Source organism: Triticum aestivum, chromosome 2D, assembly GCF_018294505.1.
Source record: "Triticum aestivum cultivar Chinese Spring chromosome 2D, IWGSC CS RefSeq v2.1, whole genome shotgun sequence".
Lineage (NCBI taxonomy): Eukaryota > Viridiplantae > Streptophyta > Magnoliopsida > Poales > Poaceae > Triticum > Triticum aestivum.
Genome location: NC_057799.1, coordinates 112,002,767 through 112,024,898, shown reverse-complemented (window position 1 = coordinate 112,024,898; position 22,132 = coordinate 112,002,767). Strand labels below are relative to the sequence as shown.

At 45.9% G+C, this 22,132-nt stretch overlaps 2 protein-coding genes and 1 non-coding gene across 4 annotated transcripts; all 3 read right to left on the bottom strand.

Moving 5' to 3' along the window:
* Positions 1-1,836: 1,836 nt before the first annotated feature.
* Positions 1,837-6,237, bottom strand: LOC123051999 (very-long-chain aldehyde decarbonylase GL1-9). 2 transcript variants are annotated; one of them, XM_044475014.1, is made up of 3 exons: positions 5,450-6,237; positions 5,110-5,280; positions 1,837-2,884 (listed from the first exon to the last, which is right to left on the bottom strand). In XM_044475014.1, the coding sequence occupies exons 1-3, from the start codon at positions 5,687-5,689 to the stop codon at positions 2,348-2,350; spliced, it is 948 nt and encodes a 315-aa protein (XP_044330949.1). In that variant the 5' UTR covers positions 5,690-6,237; the 3' UTR covers positions 1,837-2,347. The 2 variants fall into 2 exon arrangements, with proteins under 2 accessions (XP_044330949.1, XP_044330948.1); XM_044475013.1 differs by lacking the exon at positions 5,110-5,280.
* A 1,441-nt stretch (positions 6,238-7,678) lies between these two features.
* On the bottom strand, positions 7,679-13,059 carry LOC123051998 (developmentally-regulated G-protein 3). Its single transcript, XM_044475012.1, has 10 exons — positions 12,870-13,059; positions 11,726-11,779; positions 11,018-11,191; positions 10,838-10,909; positions 10,684-10,743; positions 9,716-9,825; positions 8,533-8,832; positions 8,247-8,438; positions 8,114-8,165; positions 7,679-8,043 (listed from the first exon to the last, which is right to left on the bottom strand). The coding sequence occupies exons 1-10, from the start codon at positions 12,909-12,911 to the stop codon at positions 7,993-7,995; spliced, it is 1,107 nt and encodes a 368-aa protein (XP_044330947.1). The 5' UTR covers positions 12,912-13,059; the 3' UTR covers positions 7,679-7,992.
* Positions 13,060-13,227: 168 nt separating this feature from the next.
* On the bottom strand, positions 13,228-13,299 carry TRNAW-CCA (transfer RNA tryptophan (anticodon CCA)). Its single transcript has one exon. It is a non-coding gene; the product is annotated as a tRNA-Trp (tRNA).
* Positions 13,300-22,132: the final 8,833 nt, after the last annotated feature.

Below are 22,132 nucleotides of genomic sequence, written 5' to 3'. Positions count from 1 at the left end.
CTCCAGCTTGCTGTTTCTCGCGCTTGCTGTTTCTCGCGCTTGCCTGTCCACCAGCTCGATGTGTCTAATGCTTTCTTGCATGGCCATCTCGACAAGCAGGTGTTCTGTCAGCAGCCGACTGGTTTCGTCGACACCGACTATCCGGACCACGTGTGCTTGCTCTCCCGTTCTCTCTACGGGTTGAAGCAGGCACCTCGGGCCTGGTACCAGCGGATCGCGGCCTTCCTCCAGCAACATGGGTTCCGGTCCACACGGTCCGATGCCTCCCTGTTTGTCTACCACCAGGGCCATGCCACCGCATACCTCCTCCTGTACGTCGACGACATCATCCTGACTGCGTCCTCGCCAGCGCTTCTTCAGCAGATCACAGCTCGCCTCGACACCGAGTTCGCCCTCAAGGACTTGGGGGCTCTCCACTACTTCCTCGGCATCGAGGTAGTGCGCCGGGCTACTGGCTTCTTTCTGCACCAGCAGAAGTACGCCTACGAGCTTCTGGAGCGAGCGGGCATGCTTAATTGCAAGCCTGCTTCCACTCCTGTCGATACGAAGGCTAAGGTGTCCGCCGTCGAGGGCTCTCCGGCGTCCGACGCTCCCTTCTACCGCTCCATCGTCGGTGCGCTTCAGTACCTCACACTGACGCGTCCGGACATTCAGTATGCTGTCCAGCAGGTGTGCCTTCACATGCATGCTCCTCGTGACACCCATTGGGCTCTCGTGAAACGTATACTTTGGTACATACGTGGCACCACAGCCATGGGTCTCACCCTGACGGCCTCACCTACTCCGACGCCGACTGGGCTGGGTGTCCCGACACTCGACGCTCCACTTCCGGCTACTGCGTCTACCTCGGGGCCTCTCTGATTTCGTGGTCGTCTAAACGACAACCCACGGTCTCACGATCGAGCGCCGAGGCCGAGTATCGGGCCGTGGCCAACGCCGTCGCGGAGTGTTCCTCGCTACGACAGCTCCTCCAGGAGTTGCTATGTGAGGTCACCAAGGCGACGCTCATCTACTGTGATACCGTCTCCGCGGTGCACCTCGCTGCCAACCCTGTCCATCACCGACGGACGAAGCACATCGAGCTCGACATCCACTTCGTCCGGGAGCACGTCGCACTTGGTCGTGTTCGTGTTCTACATGTGCCCACCGATCAGCAGTTCGCCGATGTGATGACGAAGGGACTACCCACCTTGACTTTCGAGGGCTTTCGGTCCAGTCTTTGCGTCACCGGCGACGCTTCGACTGCGGGGGGTGTTGAACATGTGTACATGTACGTAGGTCTGGGTTCTGTATGCAGTACCTGTAGTATCTGTCTCCCTCTGTATGTACGTGTATCTTAGGAGACAAGATACCGGTCGCACCCCTTGTACCTATATATATGTGCCTAGTGCACGATCAATCAATTATCGATGCACCAAATCATTCTCTACAATAATACTATGCATATCTCTCTCTCTCCCTTGTATGACAGGCTCTTCTTGAGCTAATTATATGAAAATTCAGGTGGGCAGTCTTTTCTGACCCCCGGTGACGTTTAAAAAAAAATACTCTGCATATCTTCTCTTTTACTTCTTCGCATTAGCCAAACACCAGTCGCCTGAAAATGGGATCGGCGTCGATCAATTTCCCCGATGAGGACGCACGCCGTGGGGACGGCGACGCCAGCCACGGGTGGAGGTGAACGTGAACGGGAGTCAGGCACGGCGGGTAAACATCAGAGGATGAGGACGGCGACGGAGGAAACGACTGAAATGATTTTTCTGTCAGGCAAAGAGGTGTTTCATCCCCAACACCAACAGGTAATAAAACTTTCACTTCGAGATGGCAAAAACTAAATAACCATACAAAGCAGGATTTCTTTTTTTTCCCATTCCTTTCATTTTTTCTGTTTCTGAAACATGCAACAGACCGGACCTGAATTCTCACCAAGGTAGCCAGATATGGGGTTGAAGGTCATAGCCATGCCCAAAGATTCAGCTACATGAATAATTGGATACATACAGAAGTGTGACTGATTTGCGAATACACTATCTGCACAGAGATGTAATCAAACGGCAGCTTTACACATGAAAGAGCCAGAAAAAGAACTCACGAGTAACCGACTACCCGTATATAAACACGCACATTCAAGGTGAACGGGTCTAACTAGATTAACTCCAGGAGAAAAGAACACAACACAACAGCTCCAGTTTACCAAGACGTGGAAGAAGAGAATAACCCGGAGTGCTGGAATACCTTCATCATCTTACAAGATGTGTAGATGGCTCCTGTAAGCTGCCAGGGAGTGGAAGAGCATCGCGTATCCCGCCGAGTCGCTGGAGTTATGTACACTAAAATGAGTTCGATGCTAGTCTCGCAATGGCCTTGCTTCAAATCCCCCTTCCTTCCGGCTCAGTAGGTCGTAGGCCATGTGGGTTCCTAGGATTCTGTCCCATATTGAGAAGAACGGCTGAGAGTAATTGTACTTTGTGCCTTGGAGCTGATGGTGGATATCATGGTACGCCGTGTTATTTTGGAACAAGTGCTGGAAGATGTTATATGGCAACCAAAGTCCGCAGTGATCATCGACCGTCTTGAGCACAGCGAAGCAGAAGAAGAATACGGCAGTCCTTGGCGTCATACCGGAAACCAAGAAGGACATAGCACCACCTAAAGTGTCCAGTAGAAGCCCCTCCAATGGGTGGTTGTAGAGAGCCCCGATGGCATAAGGAACGATCAGCCGGTGATGTTGTGAGTGGATATGTTGATACAGGAATTTGTTCTGATGCATGTAGCGGTGCACGAAATACTGCCATGTGTCCATCACCAGCATTGCAACCAGGAACTGAAACGATTGAACCACCATAGATGGCTGGACTAGAACAGTTGAACTATCTGAAGTAATCTGCAAATAATCCCACAGAATCAGGTTAGATAGGTTAAACGATGAATTAGTTGTCCACTAAGGGGAAAACGGCACCTATTGAAAGTCCTCATCAACAAACAGATGCAACGTAAACAGACCAGCAAAAGCATACAGCCGTTCTAATGTTGGCACCATCGACAAACAGTTGCCTTGCTTTTCTTTGTGATTAGAAATCTTCAGGGCAGTAGAGATAACTAAAATGAGTGAATTTACGAAGCGTGCCTGAATCTTTAGGATAATATCGAGTGAATAGCATAAAACTACCACTTTTCGTGTTATGGTTCCAAAAAACTACCGAAAATTTGTTTGTGACTGATAACTACCATTTTCGGAGTCGATTGTTTCAAAAAACCCAAAACGCCCGTTGCTAAGAAATTAATCTGGTTTATGACAGGTCGGGCCCGCACCTAAATGGACCGTCAGTTTGACCGTTAGATGACATATGGGGCCCACATGTCAGTGCCTCTTCCTCATAAAAACAATTGGGTCCCCGTAAATATTCTAAAAATGCAATCAGGTCCCTGTAATCTTTTGAAAAAAGCTATCAGGTCCCTCCCATGGCCGTGCGCCCGCAGCCATGCTCGCCGGCCAGCAGCCGCTGTGAGGAGCTTGCCGGCCAGCCATGGCGCCGCCGTGGAGCTTCCTTCTGTCGCTCGTCGCCCTCCAGTACGCGCAAGGTGCAGGTGGATGGCTTCGTCGCCCTGCTGGACGCCGCCATGGAGGACCGCATCCAGGGAGGCCTCCTGCCGGAGTTAGCCGCCCGGTCCACCCGCAGCCGTGACCCATCGCCGCCTGGACCCTGCACGAGCGGTGGCTGCCAAGGTTGGCCTGGCAATGCGGCGCAGCGCCTCATGCTAGTGGCGCCATGGCTCCAGGCCGTAGAGGACGGCGCGGCGGGCTGCAGACTACGGGCAGGAGAAGAGGGTCTTGGGAGAGGAGGCAGTTGGGGAGGCGGAGGAGCGGCCGGCCGACGCCGGCAAGGTGGAAGAAGGTGCGGCTGGCGCTGGTGAAAGCGGAGGCGGCCGGCGCTCCGTGGCCCTGCTGAACGCCGCCCTCCGCAAGGACGCAGTTTCGTGGATGGATGCGGTCGTGCGCATAGGCCAGCGGTGTGGCCGGCGCCCATGGCCGCGCCGCTGTCTCCGGTGAACTTCAGGGTTTGTCACTGGTGGGAGTTGACGTCGAAGAAGGAGAAGGGAGGCAGAGAGGAGTGAAGGAAATGAGGAAGAGACACTGACATGTGGGCCCCACATGTCATCTAACGGTCAAACAAACGGTCAAACTGACGGTTCATTTAGATGCGGGCCCGACCTGTCATAAACCGGTTTAATTTCTTAGCAACGGGCGTTTTGGGTTTTTTGAAACAGCCGACGCCAAAAGTGGTAGTTATCAGTCACAAACAAATTTCCGGTATTTTTTGGAATCATAACACGAAAAGTGGTAGTTTTATGCTATTCACTCGATGATATCAAGAGGTGCAAGTTTGCTTTTAGTTCTGCAAGCATGCAATGCTTATAAGCGATGGTCCATTCATCCATTGAATGCAGCTAAAATCATCCAGAATGAAATAACCTTTCTGAGCAGATTGCATACAAACGCGGTGATGTGCTGATGTGTTACTTCTTAGGAGTCTACAAGCTGCTGTTCTTTCTTGATGAATAATGTGAACTTTAGTGAATTAGGCCAGTGAAGAGTACTGCTAATTTTGAGAAATTATGGACTGGTATACCACATTCGGTAAATATGACATCTTTTAGGAGACAGCGATTAGCCGCACTCATCGATCAATGGATGGATTATCTGTTTCACTCTGTAAATTTTAGATGACATTATGGCTGGATAGAAGCCAGATTGAGCAGAGCTTTTCAGAGCCAAATGTTTTTAAAACAGAGATGTTAAATTAGAGGAAGCCAATCGACCGATAGGTGGTAGGTATTTAAGCAATCATAATTTAACTGCCGACAATTTCTCCAAAAATTAACTAGTTAGCCAGAAAAAGGACTCTATTTGAGATCGTTACAAATGTAAATCCACATAGAGCAAAGGCCAGAAGACAATGAACATATACATTCGCTGTATCAATGACAGCAGTGATAATCTTTACCAAATGAACTGCCTACGTGAAAACTGTTAAGAAACTGCCTCCAAGTATTAGGTGTGCAGCAATTATGTAAATCTTGTTATTTCTTACGTGCCGAAGCTCTTACAATACAGCATATTATTTTTCCTTGCCTAAGAATTATCACCATAAAGACAAGAGAATCGACTCTGCTCTGAAGGTTTTCCATTGAAGTTTTTGAGTAACTTTTTATCAGAATATTTTTTGAGTAATTAACCATATTCATATAATGATGGCGGCAGCCTAATGTACCAATGGTCTGCAATGCAAAAGAGACAGAAAAAAAAGATGTAACTGTAGCACAAGCCAAAATGTGAGGAATTAGTGATTAGCTCGGCTGGGTTTCTGTTCATCTCCATGGCAGCTTACGTCACTGAAGTAATGGGAGCAGCAATGCCAAAGCCTGAAGGGATTGTAGGCTTACTTACCATGAAGAGGATCATGGCGACGATGGCCTGCACGAGCTGCTGCAGGAGCACGCCGCGCACGACGGCGGGGAGGGCGACGAGGTTCTTGTCCTCCTCCTCGGCCCGCGTGTGGAGCCTGTAGCGCTGGAGCGGGCGGCGGTGCAGGAGGAGCTGGTAGCCGCCGGCGTAGACCCAGTAGAGCAGGATGGGCGCGAAGGTGCCCATGGTCTCGTCGCTCACGTAGCCTTCCCACGGCACCATTGCTGGGCTGGCCGCCTCCTCCTCCTCCTCCTCCCCTTATCTCCCGCGGCAGGTCGCAGGAAGAAGAAGAAGAAGAAGAAGAAGAAGAAGAAGAAGAAGAAGAAGAAGAAGAAGACGCGCAGCCAGCCGCCAAGATTGGGTTTTGACGGCGGGGGCGCGCCCTCTCTGCCTCTCGCCGCCGCCACGCAGATCTAGGGAACAGGGAACGGCCGGCCGTGTTCTTGTCCGCCTCGGATGGGGGGATTGAACGTGGACGGGGCCAAAACGAAATGGCACGACCGAGGAGGGTACGGATTGTGCAGGGAGCACGGAGGGGAGAGGGGAGAGGGGAGAAGGAAGGATCAGCTGATGATTAGCAGAAGAATCAAAGAGGAGACCGGATGACAGGGAGGGAAGAGAAGATGACGCCGCCTTGAACAAGGGCGTCGTCTCCTACTCCTCGTCGAGAAAATTATTGCATGGAGGGGGATCTTTTATTTGCTGGACATCAAAAGTAAGCGCCGAAGAGGAGACCTCGCCTCGCCTTGGGTCTACGCTTGTTATTTGTGAGAGTCTGACAGGGGAGGTGATTCAGGATGTTTCCCATTCTAAGCCCTCAGCCCCTCACATGCAGCAGCATCTCGTTTCTTTCACTGAAAAAAAAAATCATATGATATGTACGTACTCCCCCCATTCAAGACCGAATGCGCCGGAAGCAAAAATTATACCACTAAATTCGTATTTTCAATATGAATTCAGTGATTTAATTTTTGCTCCCACCACAGTCGGTCTCGTTGGTTAAATATATGGTCAAACTTGAATCTCGAAAAACGTGGACGCTCCAGGGAGTACCTCTTTTCTGTCTGAAAACCATGTGAGTCCGCCTCCGCCACATGAAGGAAAAAGGTTCCATGATTGATTTCATCCAGTCACACACGTCTTCCTTCCCCCTCTCCAAAGACGACCAGGGCAAAGTCTGCGTCCCCTCGATCTTCGCCGGCGAGCCCATGGGTTTGTCTTCCCTCTTACTGCCGCTCGACGACCGGTGGTTAGTAGATAGTCTAGGGTTTTAGCCTTCGCAAGGATGACGCTCGGACGGATGTCGGTGCTTCTTTGAGTCACAGGGTCCAATCCTCCTCAACTTTATCTGTCGACACTACACGGAGCTCCAGCGTAGCTTATGCAAACTTCTCAGGCAGCGAGGTTGGGGTTTCTCGTCATGCGTACACAGCAGCGAGATTTGATATAGGATCGGTTCAAGGGTTCGGTGACGACTGTAGCTCCAGTACGACTTCCTAGCTATCATCTTTGGCTCCGGTATGTGAGTGGCGGTTCATCCTGACAGCAGCAGTGATCGTTGCATGGTCTAGGGACCTCAATGTACTAATAGTTAAGATGTTTCGTACTCAGAGGGAGTACTTCTCATGAACTTTTGTGATAAATGAGTCATTTAGAAAAAGAAAAGATTCTACATCGCACTGTGCAACTGATCCGGACGAGGTTCTTGTCAAATCTAGTACTGTATTTGTTTGTACTGCCAAATGGAGACTGATGTGACCCGTATGACCCATTTAGAGATGATAAATGGTGACATTCCACGTCAAATCAGCTGCTACTGGTAGTGGATGCTCCGAGATCATGGGAAGCATCGACAGATAAAGCCACGTTCTCACAGGTAAAAAAGGAAGGAGCGTCAAACCAAATGGAGATCCACACGTCCCAATCATTGATACCAGCGAACATGCGTACACCCACAACTTGACAAGGCACCGTCACATGCTCGCACCACAACAGCGATGCCCCGTACAAGGATGCTGCCAGATGGTCAAGGATCATAATGCAGGTCGATATACAACCAAACGATACGGGATCTGGTAATAGTTATCACAACCAGTACACTTGCCATGTTATCCTCAAGTTTTTGTCCATCATTGGCAAAGTAATCATCAGCCCCATCATCAGGGAGATCAGAAACGATAAGCTAAACCAAACTGAAACGCTTAAACAAGCTATAAGAACCATCTTAGCATCTTCTCGAGATAGATATGCATCTTTCCATGTGTTCGGTTCGGCGGTTGTGGCATGACAGGCATCAGTCACAATTACATATGGTTACTTGGCACAAGCTAATAAATAAAAAAACTGTCCACATTTTGTCTTGTGATCGAAACCAGATTTTTATGCAAACAGCGGCCCGACGACGGGGCATCACAGCTAGCAAAAGGAACAAGGGCCCTAACGTTAGCTGCTTCTCAAAAAGTTTCATAGCTGAGAACTCCTTCCTGATCTGCAAAACAGAATCGCTCGGCACCACGGTGTGTAGCTTATATTTTCTTAATGATCTGAACAACGTCCTCGTCCTCAAGCTCATGCTCCTGCAGAGATCTTGCGGATTAGTGCTAGAAAGGACACAGTGTAACACGACAGTGGTTGAAGAATGCATACCTTGCCAACTCTCTGAGGCTTATGCTTCACGCTAGAACCCCACACCAGTGCACTGCAAGTTTACCGATCAATTAGCCTCACAGATTAATGGTTACAGGGGAGCAAATAAGCCTGGAGATGTGGCTCTACTCACTATTTAAACTGTTTCGCCATGTCCTTGTGGATTTGGTTGCAGAAGTCTTCCACTGTTTTCCTCTTGGATGATAAGATCACAGGATCCTCGTAGTCTGGGTTCAGCCCTTTGGGTTTTGTGTATAGCCTGCACAAATCTAGGTATTCCCAGACCATCTCTAGAAGCCCATCAAGGTTCCACTCCAGATGTGCACTGTCAGCAGGTAACAGACAGAAGAAAGTGCTTTAGTGGCCAAGGAAAAATACATGAGAAACCACACATATCAAGAAGACAAGTGAAGACTCGCCTAATTGGGCAGTAATGGGGAAGTTTGTCCAAGATATCCAGCTCTTCAACTGTGATCTGGTCAATTTTGTTGACGACGTAGATGCAAGGCATGTAGATTCTACTTCCCTCAATGACATCTATAAGGTCATCTGCTGTTGCATCAAATCTCAGGGAGACATCAGCATTATGAATCCTGTACTCACTACAGATTGCTTTTACAGTGTCAAGGTCCAAGTGTGTGTTCGCTACTGTTGATGTAAAATTGATGCCACCCTTTTCCTTTCTCCTGAATGTCATATTGGGAGGTGTCTTGTTCAACCTAATACATGGAAAGCTCATACAGGTTAAACATCAACCTTGTCTCAACAACCAAGACATTCAGAGATGAAATCATTTCATTGGAAACAAACTGAGTAGATGACCAAGAAGTAAAGGGAATAACACGGTCCACCATGGAACACCTTAGTACAAGGCTGTTTGCTCTGTTTTTGAGTCGCCGACTAATCGCCGATTAGTCGCCGACTAATCGCCAAGTCGTCGCGGCGTGGCTGGCTTGCGCAGGCGACTTGACTCGGGGAGCAAGTCGCGCGACTCGCGTGGCTCGCCGGCGACTTGGGGCGATTAGTCGCACGACTCGCTGGCTCGCGTGGCTTGCTGCTGCTGTATATGTGATCATGTGGGGGCTGGGGAAGGAGGAGGACCGAAGGAAAGAGAGCGCAGGGTGGGCTCTATATGTGCTCTGCTTAGATGTAGTATATGAAAGAGAGTGCAGGGTGGGCTCTATATGTGCTCTGCTTAGATGTAGTATATTTTCTCTGTTGTATATGTGCTCTTCTGCTGCTGTATGTCTATGTGCTCTGCTGCTCTATGTACTGTTGTGCCATGGCGACTTGGGGCGACTAATCAAGCCAAGTCGCTGACTCAAGCCAGCAAGTCACTAGCCGCAGCCTCGGCGACTTGGCTTGACTCGGCGACTCAAAAACCTTGGCTGTTTGAGAAAGAAACACCTTACAAGAACAAATATTATCACATGCAGTATCTGGAAGTGCCAATGCCTAGTAGACACGGTTGCAACTAATGTAATTGGATAATGTCTAATTCACAACAAAGGTAAACAAAACCATTTAGCTCCCTGACAAACAATTTCAGCGTGGAAGAGCGGGACAACAAGTGCTGAAGATGGTATCAACATAGAGACTTACCGGATGCCAAATCCCTCAAGCTCCTTCTCAATGAGACGTTTGTGAGTTATTGGTTTTATGGCGTCAAGAACAATCAGAATGACATTACATGTCCTGGCTGTACTGATGACCTGAAAATCGTATCAATCATTAAGCCAAGGAGACATGACATATAACTCCTTAATGATCGGAATAGGGAATAATTCAGGAAATTCTTAGGCTGAAGTGTGCATAAATTGTACTGGGTAAAAGAATAAATTGTAACACAGGGACAAACCCCTTTGTGGTAACATAAAGCTTAGTACTTTACAGTATTGAAAAGCATATGAAATTTCCTGAAATTATTTAGAAAGGTGGTAAGTAGAACATGCAGGAAACTTAATACTCCCTCCGTCCGAAAAAGCTTGTCCCAAGCTTGTCCCTCAAATGGATGTATCTAGCACTAACTTGGTGCTAGATACATCCATTTGAGGGACAAGTTTTTTCGGACAGAGGAAGTAGTCAACAAATTACATGACTTTGAAAAAATGCGACACAAATGAAATTACTTTTTGCCATCTCAAGGAAGATTTTAAAGAATATCTAATTAACTTACCGGAAATATCCAGTAACAATGTGCTTTATGAGCTAGAAAGTTAGGAAAAAAAACAATAGTGATTGCTACAATGACAATTAGCATGATTTATATGGTGCATTATAGCCAGTTTTTTTCCTAAAAATAAATATTATCTGGAGGGAGTGACAATGCATTTTTGTACACACGTGCATACTGCTGCCACCAATGATCAATATAATAGGTGGGTGTTCAGATGATTCGCACAAAAGATGGGTTCTAAATGTTCACAAAAATATTAAACTGAAAGTGCAATGAGAACTTGTAACTAATATAACTATTCATGTATGATACATCATGACATGTTTGTTGAGACCATGCGTCCATCTATATTAACTGGACTGCAAAAATAGAGGAGAAGCTGGGCATATTTTACCTGCCTCCCTCTACCCTTTCCATCTTTAGCACCTTCAATGATTCCCGGAAGATCTAGAAGCTGAATAAGAAGTAGTGACTATTACAAAACAAAGAACAAATATTCTCTGGCAACAAAAGCCAACTCGCAGCTTCCTTTGAAAGTGAAAAAATACCTGTACTTTAGCTCCTTTGTACATAATAACTCCAGGAATACATGTTAAAGTTGTAAACTCATAGGACGCGACCTTTTGAATCATATAAGGAACAGAAAGAATGTGTTACTATATCAGCATTGAAACTAACATGATAGTCCAGATAAGTGTAAAAAAAACACTAGTACAGCAAGAGCAGACCTCTGAAAAAGTTCCCGTCAGCTTGTTCAACAATGTTGATTTCCCAACCGAAGGAAAGCCCACCAAACCAACACGTGCATCTCCACTTTTCGTCACGTCAAACCCCTCACCAGCACCACCACCACCTTTGGTTGTAGGAGTGAGCAACTCTCGCCGTAATTTTGCAAGTTTAGCCTGACGAAAGGAATAACTCTTGAGTACAGCTTTTTCTTATATATAGAAGTAGCAATGATAGCTTAAACATAAAGAGATGCTTGTAACCATCAATCCTACAGAAGAACAATGATTCAGCTAGATGATGGAATGGAGCTTGAGACCCCGTTTCAAGCATATCTCAACCCTACATGCAAGATCTTACATCATGCAGCATATAACCACAGTATTGCATTGACCTGGCCCTCATGCGATAATTATGCATCAAAGGTCCAAGCACAACAGAGGGAACCATGCTATCAGATTTGATAAAAGTCAATCTCTACACACTGTCAAGCCAATGATCCAGATTAAAACTGACAGCACCGCCATATGGTTGGACATGAAGTAAGGCAAGTTATATGCAGCAACAGCAGCACATACATTTAGGCATTAGCTTTTGTGAAATAACTAAACTGTCTATAAGCTCTTCAGAGTCCTAGATATAGCATGATATTAATATATGATGGAATTGATCCAGTAAATTGAAATAAATAGATAGGAGCTTCAAATCACCTTCAGAAGACCAAGATGGTGTGCAGTGGCTTTGTTTTTCTGCGTCTTTGACATCTGTCAAGTAAAACAGACGGAAAGAACATAAGCAGAGGGTTCAGAAAGTGGATAAATCTGGCATTTGGCCAACTATCTGAAACGTTCGTGCACACTTGTCCAATCCCTCCAGAGTAGTAAGAGCATTATGCATATATAAGTAACATTTCCAGGGTCTCACTACTTCACAACAATTTAATTATTGTCAAATGTTAATCACAAACCAAAACACACCAACGTATCATATGACTTCAGAATCATATTAGTGTCCACTTAAGTACCACTTGATTAAATCATCACTATGGCATACAAGATGCGGGTGAACAGTTACAACTACCAAATCACAAACAGGCAGATGAAGGAGTAAGTGAATTGCCATTGAACCCCGCCACTCTAGTATAAACCACAACTAACCAATTCAATATCCTCTGCACCAGTTTTTGAGCATATTTGATCATGACTTGCGAGCAAAACAAATGCTCCTTCTCACATAACATTACAGCTAACACCTGAGCGCCCATTTATATCAACCAAGCCCCGTTTGATAAGAGACGCTAAATCAGGCATATATATGGTAAAAAGCTATCAGCAACCTAAAGGCCAGTATTTGATTAACTTATATTTATTGCAAAACAACAAAATGCATCACAATTCAAAGAAATTTTTTATCCAAATCATTTCAGTCCATGACCAAAAGGTGAAGACCAGCGACGGAGAGACCAAATGCCACCAAAGCTTCAATAGCCCTCAACTAAGCATATGCCTAGAATCTATGGGTATCCTATCAAATCAAGTGTAGACGCAGCTCCACCACATGAAACATGTAGCAAAGCGAGCTGAAAACAAACAGTTCTAAATCTAAGAAGAACAAAAAAGTAAGCCACTGCTACTGCTACTTCTAAACCTAACATAACCCCCAAATCCAATCTGCCTACCTACAGCTCAAACCACACAGGGAGCGGGCCACGGCGAACCAGCATGGTAAATTTCAATTCGAAACTAAGCAAATCCCGCACGGACTACAGCTCTACCACTGCTAATCGCAGGAGCCAAATCCATCGGCCGTCGCGGCGGGTCGCTGGAGGGCCGGAGGCCACGGTCAAGTAAGTACCTCGTCCTCGATGTCCTTGATCTTCTGCATGACGGTCGCCATGGCTGCGGGCCGCGGAAGGGGGCTCGGAGTCGGAGGGCTGTAGAAGGTTCGCCTGCTCTTCGCCGGCGCGGCTTCGCTCGCGTGGATGCGGAAGGGGGGGTCGGGGGAGAGGAGAAGGACGTGAATGTTCGCGAAGTGGCTTGTGAGGGTTTTGGTTCGGAGGCGGCGGAGCGGGCCACGACTCTGCATGGGCTTACTTGCGAAATGGGCCTTCGGAGAAAAAGGAGTTGGGCCACACTTTGCTGTTTCGTTTGCCAAGGGCCCAAAACGGCAAAAATATTTAAAAAAAAAGGACCGGATTATATGTTCGGGGTATTGAACCCGACGTGAATCGAACACGCAACCTTCTGATCTGGAGTCAGACGCGCTACCATTGCGCCACGGATCCGGTGATGCTATAGTTTACACTCTATACTATCACTAAATTAAAGCAACGACAGAACCGCTGCCTACCGTGGTACCTGAACGAGGCAGGCAGCATCAAGAAGCACCTGACCCAACTGCTCGTCCCTTACCCACAATCAACGGAAGGTGAGACATCTTGCCCTCATCATCAAGTCAAAGTACCATAGTGACACATCCACTTGGAGGGCTAAACCAAATATACAAAATCTGCCTTCTGGGCAGCAATTCTCAAGGTGAGACATCTCTTGATTTCAGCCTCTTTTTACCAAATTGTTGATGGCAGTAGCTCCATTTGGAGTTCTCCTTGGTTCTCTCAATAGCAAAGTATTTATGATAATCTGATTATTCAACAACCTCCTTTTGTTTATCCTGCTGTTGTTAAGGACCTTTGGCTTCCAAACCAGAAAACTTGGAATGTAGATTTAATCAACTCTTTGTTCACTTGACATACCGCCAATGCTATTTTGCAAACTCATTTTTTTACAGAACTATTTTGCAAACTCCTATTATTAATTTTTTGGGGCAGGATGTTCTTGTTTGGAAACTAACTCCTGCAGGTGAATGTTCATCAAAAAGTGCTTACAAACATTGTTTCAATAATCTGCTCTGCAAGCTAACCAGAGACCAAAACTAGTTCCCCAACAGATTGTTGGTCTTCTTAATCAGATATGGAAAGAAAAACAGGTTGTGCCAAGAGTTCAAACTTTTGCTTGGAGCCTTCTTCGCCGAGCTCTTCCCACTAGTAAACGAGCAAGTAAGTTCTCCAAACACATTGTGGAAGAGTGTGCTAGATGTGGTACTTTAGAGGATGAAATGCACATACTTTTTCTATGCCCTTTCTCTAAAGTTGCTTGGTCTCCTCTCCACAGTTCATAAGAACGGAGGTCATCGCCAATTATCATCATTCAATTCCTCAAAAAATTCAGGACTTTGCTCACTTCTGCTCATCCACATATCAACATCCCTAGTTCATACACTTTCTTGTGGTGTATTTGGAAGGCAAGAAATGATGCTCTATTTGGTAGAAAATTTTGCGAACCATCACAAGTGTTTCATGTAGCTAATGAATGAGGGTCTGTCTAGGACACATCTAGATGTGACATAGTTATGTCACATCTAAGCTGATGTTCACTGTGTTTGTGGTCTATTTTTTTGTCCTAGTTTTTTTTATTTCTTGTTGCTACATTATATATTTATGGGAGTTTAGATGTGACATCTTTAAAAAACATCTAGATGTGAATTAGACAAACTGAATGATATTATCCATGGCTCTAAGCTAGAAGATATCATGATTCCACGGGAACAACGCTCCACTTGCTCTGCAAACCAGCTCATAGTGCCACGACAAGTGTTCCATATCCATAACTAAAGATAGTGAACAACTTAGAACAGCAAATAAAATCTACTTAGTGATAAAGCAAACAAGCACACACGAGAATATTCACCCCACGCTATTTATCCCCAGCAACGGCGCCAAAAAAGGTCTTGATAACCCACAAGTATAGGGGACCAGCTGTAGCCTCTTTCGATAAGTAAGAGTGTCGAACCCAACGAGGAGCTAAAGATAGAACAAATATTCTCTCAAGTTCTATCGACCACCGATACAACTCTACGCACACTTTACGTTCGCTTTACCTAGAATAAGTATGAAACTAGAAGTACTTTGTAGGTGTGATAGGATAGGTTTGCAAGATAATAAAGTGTAACGCCCACGATGCGGCTATATCTCCCACGTGTCGAGGCACGACTTAGAGGCATAACCGCATTGTAGGTATTGTCGCAAGAAGGGTCATCTTCACACAATCCCATGTAATGAACAAGAATGGGATAACGAGAGTTGGCTTACAATCGCCACTTCACACAATACATAAATTAATTCATACATCATCCAAAATCCACACATAGACCGATTACGGTCAAATCCAAATGAAAATAAGATAACCCCAAATGCTAGATCCCCGATCGTCCCAACTGGGCTCCACTACTGATCATCAGGAAACGAAACATAGTAACGACCACGTTCCTCGTCGAACTTCCACTTGAGCTCGGTTGCGTCACCTGCACTGGTATCATCGGAACCTGCAACTGTTTTGGTAGAATCTGTGAGTCATGAGGACTCAGCAATCTCACACCCACGAGATCAAGACTATTTAAGCTTATGGGTAGGAAAGGGTAGTGAGGTGGAGCTGCAGCAAGCACTAGCATGTATGATGGCTAACATACGCAAATAAGAGCGAGAAGAGGAGCAACACAATGGTCGCGAAGCTAGAGGTGATCAAAAAGTGATCCTGAAACTGCCTACGCACAACCATAACACAAGAACCGTGTTCACTTCCCGGGCTCCGCCGAGAAGAGACCATTACGGCTACACACGCGGTTGATGTATTTTAATTAAGTCAAGTGTCAAATTCTCTACAACCGGACATTAACAAATTCCCATCTGCCACATAACCGCGGGCACGGCTTTTGAAAGATAATACCCTGCAGGGGTGTCCCAACTTAGCCCATTATAAGCTCTCACGGTCAACGAAGGATAAACCTTCTTCCGGGAAGACCCGATCAGTCTCGGAATCCCGGTTTACAAGACATTTCAACAATGTTAAAACAAGACCAGCAAAGCCGCCCGATGTGCTGACAAATCCCGATAGGAGCTGCACATATCTCGTTCTCAGGGCACACCTGATAAGTCAAGCTACGAGTAAAACCAGCCCTCAAGTTGCCCCGAGGTGGCCCCGCAGGTTGCTCGGTTCGGACCAACACTCGAAGGAGCACTGGCCCGGGGGGGTTAAATAAAGATGACCCTCGGGCTCGCGAAAACCCAAGGGAAAAAGGCTTAGGTAGGCAAATGTAAAACCAAGGTTGGGCCTTGCTGGAGGAGTTTCAACCAAAGCGAACTGTCAAGGGGGTCCCATAAATCACCCAACCGCGTAAGGAACGCAAAATCAAGGAACATAACACCGGTATGACGGAAACTAGGGCGGCAAGAGTGGAACAAAACACCAGGCATAAGGCCGAGCCTTTCACCCTTTACCAAATATATAGGTGCATTAATTAACTAAGAGATATTGTGATATTCAAAAATATCCATGTTCCAACATGGAACCAACCTCAACTTCACCTGCAACTAGCAACGCTATAAGAAGGGCTGACCAAAAGCGGTAACTTAGCCAAACAACGGTTTGCTAGGAAAGGATGGTTAGAGGCTTGACATGGCAATATGGGAGTCATGATATAGCAAGTGGTAGGTAGCGCAACATAGCAATAGAGCGAACAACTAGCAAAGCAAAGATAGAAGTGATTTCGAGGGTATGGTAATCTTGCCTGAAATCCCGCTAGGAAGAAGAACGAGTCCATGAAGAAGACAAACGGACGTAGTCGAACGAATCCTCACAACTCCGGAACGAAACCGAAGCTAACCAGAGAAGCAACCCGGAAAAAAACAAACAACATAGTAAACAAACACCACATACACATGGCATGATGCACAAACAAGTATGATGCATGTCCGGTTTAAATATGCATGGCATGGCAAAGTGCACAAACAATACTACAAGTTAAGTTGAGCTCAATATGCACCGGGTTGCATATTGGAGAAACACCACATTTAATTATTTAGTTAATAACTCTCGTTTATGTACCCAAAAATATTAAATGTTATTAAACATGGCAAGGGGTGAAGCATATGAAAACTACCTATCTAGGCAAGTTTAAATGAGGCCGGAACAACGAACAACAATTCCGGAAAAACCTCATGTACATATTGTAGATTTGGTACTGTTCTGCCCTAAACACAATTTTAATGTTGTTAAACAGCAAAACAAAGTACACCATGTTGTTCTATGCATTTTTTCACCCCATTTACATATAAAGTTTATTAAATTTGGAGCTACGGTTATTAAGTTATGAAATAAACATTTTAGCATGGCATCTAGCAAAATAAATGCAAACAACATTTTAAACATTTTAAGCATGGATGACAGCAGCCTATTATGAAACTAGACAAAATTCTAAGCATTTTACATATAGAAAATTATTCACATATGATGTATGGTTAATTAGTTATTAGATGCATGAACACTAGGGGTTTTTTGCAAAACTGTTAAACACTGGATAATGCTAAAATCGCAGAACTGGAAAAAACATCTACGGGCCGAAACTGGGGCGGACTGGCGCAGGACTGATGGGTGGCTCACCATATGGGCTCGGCCCAAACTGTGGAGAGGCCTGGCAGGTTGGAGGAGAAGGTCGGGCCTTGGCGCTGGAGCGGCCGGCTGGGTAGCGAACCGGTCAACGCGAGCGACAGGGGCATGGCGAGGCGAAGCAGAGGCTGGGCGCTGGCCTTGGCGCGGCTGCTGGTCAACGCGGGGTCCGGAGGCGTCGGCCCCCTGGTTCGAAGCAGAGGCGAAACGCTCGCGTCCTGAGACGATGTAGAGCGACGCAGCGGCTCGATGCGGAGGCTCGGCGGCAGCGGGACTTGGCGCGACAGGTGAAGCAGAGGAGGTCGCAGGCGGGCGACGCAGTAGAGGGACTTGGCGGGGCGGCGGAGAGGCGCAGGGCTTGATGCACGACGGTGGCGCGGCGACTAGCTTGGTGGCCGGAGACGCGGATCCGGGCCAGTTCGGGTCGGGGAGGCGAGGTAGCAGGCTGGCGTGGAAGAACTCAGGCGGCCATGGCGTTTTCCTGTGCAGAGAGAGGCGAGAGGGAGTTGAGAAGGGACGCAGAGAAGAAAAAAAAGGAAGGAGGAGAAGGGGCGACGCTCATCTGGTTGGCCGCTGGTGCTGCTCCGGCAGGGAGGTGGAGGCGCACGGGAGGCTCGGGGTTGCGGCCGGAGCTGTTGCTGCTACCGGTGGACGACGGGGACGGCACGAGGTGGGAGGCGGCAAGGAGCTCCTCTCCCTGGCTCGCGACGAGGGGAACGGGGAGGTCTGCGTGGGCTGTGGTGGTTGGATGGATCGGGAAGGAGGAGGCTTCGGCTTGCTGTGGTTGGGCGGCGGCGCAAAACGAGGGAGGTGGTCGGAGCGATCTGGTTGGGTGGATGGGGACTCTGAGGTGGGTGGCGGCTGGATCGGGAGGGATCCCGAGGAAGGGAGTGGCAGCGGCAGGTGAGGGAATGGATGGATGGGACAACTAGCGACTAGGGTTTGATCTGTTTAAATAGCATGTGGATTTTTGGTTAGGGGCTAAACGGACCCTCCGATTGAGATCGAACGGTCGAGATAGATAGGTTAGGATAGTCAAAGAAGAAATCAAAGATATTTTAGGGATGTTTGGGGATGATCCGGACTCATCGATAACGACAGCTCGGGTCGGGTTCAGAGAAGTTCGGACGCGCACGAGAGGGGGGTCTAAGAGAGGTCGACAAAGACGAGGAAGAAGCGGCAACTGCGAACGACTACGAGTTTTATGAAAATAATGGCAGCGGACTACCGATGCAATGCAAATGATGACATGATGAATGCAGCAAACAAATAAATACACACAACGATAATGAAAAAATATGGAAGCCGACTGGAGCATCGGTCTCGGGGCGTTACAACACTCCACCACTACAAGAGGATCTCATCCCGAGATCTAGGATGGCACCGGAGAGAAGCAGAAAAGGAAGAGGAGAGGTAAACTAAGTTGCTTCTTTGACAAATGAGTGAAACCACGAACCTTGAGAGATTGAACGAATTAAAAGAGAGAATACAACGAAGATGAACAAAGTTGAAAACAATCCGTTAGAAAAGAGGAACAAGGAACATTACGGGAACCTTGTAGGTTGAAAGACATAAGAAAAGGGTTACAATGGACAAGAAGTACATGCAAGCACTCTGGTTGAAATGAGATGTACAAGGAACGATAAGGATCAATTACGACAACACTCCGGTTGGAAATGGAAGGCATAGAATATGAACTTGGCAAAAGAAAGCACTTGGATGAGACTCCGGTTAGAAGAGGAATGATAGACACAACACTCCGGTTAAAACAAGATAAAGAAGGAATAAGAATGATATAATTTGGACAGCACTCCGACTGAAAATGGAAGGAATTAACATGAACTTGAGAAGATGGGATGATACTTGATGAAATCAACAACACACTGCCTCCGGAACTATTGAAAAATGGCACAAGGGGTAAGAAAGATTTCATACAACACTCCGGTTAAATGGATAAGCAAGAAAAGAATATGATCTTGGCAAAATGAGATGATGGGTCGAAGAAAACATCACAATGCCTTCGGGACAAATGAAAGAGTGGAATCAAGAGAACAGAGAAAAGAACAACAACTTCTATCACAATTGAATTTAAAAGAGCCTCCTTAAAAAGAAGGATTGAACGGAGTTGTTGGAAAACCAACAACGAAAAGAATAAGCTTGTAGTGGACTTATGGAAACATCTCAACATTATGAGGTGACAAACGGCCACTAAAGGAAGCCATTGATTTGAGTGAGAGCACCAAGGCGATGAAAAACTTCTTTCATCAAGAGGATAGGAGAAAACTTGGATCATTGATATGCACCATAGTAGCAACATTCCTTAGGGAAGGCTTTAGGTGAAACATGACACAAGATAAATCCAATGAAGAGATTGGTGGATTTAAAATATCTCATTCTTGACAACATGTGAACTCAAATTGTCAAGAATGACATAACACCACCTCAAATGATAAGGTAGAACGAATTGCACTTTGGAATGCAGGAAGAAGAATATTTGAGCTCTTCCAACAAGGATCTTGAGAACACTTCGAGAATGAAATCTTGAAGAGCAATTGAAGAATGAAAAGAATCCTTGACGAACCACCATGTTTATCCTCCATGAAGAACTCCGATAATAAAAGAAGGATCAAACGAAAGGGAAAGTTGAAAAGAACTCCGGGAGAAGCCTTGCAATGATTAGATGAAGCTTTGAAATGATATAATTGAAATAAATTGGAGCTCCGGAAAGAAAAATGAACAAATGAGATCAAGAATTTTGATGAATCTCCGGAATAAGGAATTAATCACTTGGATGAAACAAGAATAAGAATTACATTATGCTTAGCCTTCACCAATTTAGATTGATGACAAGCAACGGATTTTGCATACTACTTATTCTCGTAGAAAGGATTAAGATAGATATCGCGCAAACTTGGGAAGGTCTTCATCGAACCACCGGTAGGATTGAAACAACGAATAAATTGATATGATAACGAAGGAAGAGAAATCTTGAACGAACCACCGCGAGAATTGAAAACAATTGAAGAAAAGAGGACGAAGCACCGTAAGAATTAAAGAACGCGCGAAAATACTTGAGGGAATTTAGATACATGAGAACGAATAGATCACGAGCTGACTAGAGGATACTTGAACGATGCACCGGGAGAATATGGAGATGAACGAAGAGACATCAATTTAGAATAATTGGAGAATGAAGCTGAAAACTTAGAACAAAGAAATCTTCTGAAATGATGGCCTTTGGATGATCAAGAAATGAAAACAACTCTGAAATGCTCCGGATGGGTAAGAAAAGAATTGCGCGATTGGAAACAATTTGAGAGGATGGCAACAAGTTAGAACCATGAATCTTCAAGAGAACGGACCAAGATTCAAGAGAAATTCTTCTACCTTGATCTTGAAATGTTGAGAATGACGATGAGAAACACCACCATGAGTTGTTGAGGCACTCCGGAATGAAAATTAGAAAGGTTGAACCAACGATGAAAAGAATTTGAAAGATCTTGTAGAAAGACATACGACTGATGATAATTCATTCTTACGTCAAACTTGGGGAAGAATTTGAGAGTAACTCCGGAAAACTTAGAAGAGTCAGGTAAGATCCTGGGAAAAGACCTGTGGGTTAGGGCCCACTCAAAAGATACACCGTTGAACGATTGCTTGAAAAGAGAGATTGCACCGGTTGAATTAAATGGCTTGAATGAGATAGCATCCTCAAAAGAACTTGAGTGAATTGAGAATGGAAACTTGAATCTTCTGAGATATCTTCATCACTCTGGAACAATTGAATAGCGAGAAGTGGATGATTAAGAGGTGCACCGGTACGAGAAAAACATTTGAAATGAGGAAAAGATATGATCGACAAAGCTTGAATTTAATCCACTGGAGAAGAAAGAGAACGAATAATGATGAAGTTAAGGCTCCGTTAGTATCTTCCTGAGAATCACCGGATAAGAACATTGACGGAAAATAATGGAGAGACTTCCCATCTATAAGATGGATACTTGATTAAGAAATCTGAGTCCTTGAAGAAAAGGGTGGGTGGGCGGGAAAAACAAAGGCAACTTGGGACGGATGACACAAACACCGTCGACAGAAGTTAGAATTGATCTTGCGGATGTTGAAATGATCGGATCCACTTGAAGAGAAGCACACCGGGTGGGAAAAGAATTAACATGACAACCTCAATGATCGAAAGGATTAGCAATCCCATAGAAATATGAGAACACCGTTTAGAAAAAGGTATGGAATCAACACTTGACATCGAAGCAACTCGAATACCACAAACCAAAACAAAACAAAGGATTGGCTTAGGAAATAAGCCGGAACCAAACATATGATAGATCCCATATCGTATCATGTGTCTGTTGGAAAGATAATCTAGGAGCTACTTGAATTCCCACTTATAAACTCCCGAAACTTTCTAGTTATGCAATCTGGTGTTGGGGATACAGGGGACACAAAATATATCACCCAAACTAGCAATCCCTAGATCCAGCTGTATCCATCCGTCAACACATAACCAAGAAACCTTCGGAAATTGTGTACCTCAACCTTCGAAAAGCATCCGTTATACGAGTTATGGCAATACTCCCGAACTCCCGCCCCAGTACTGGGTGG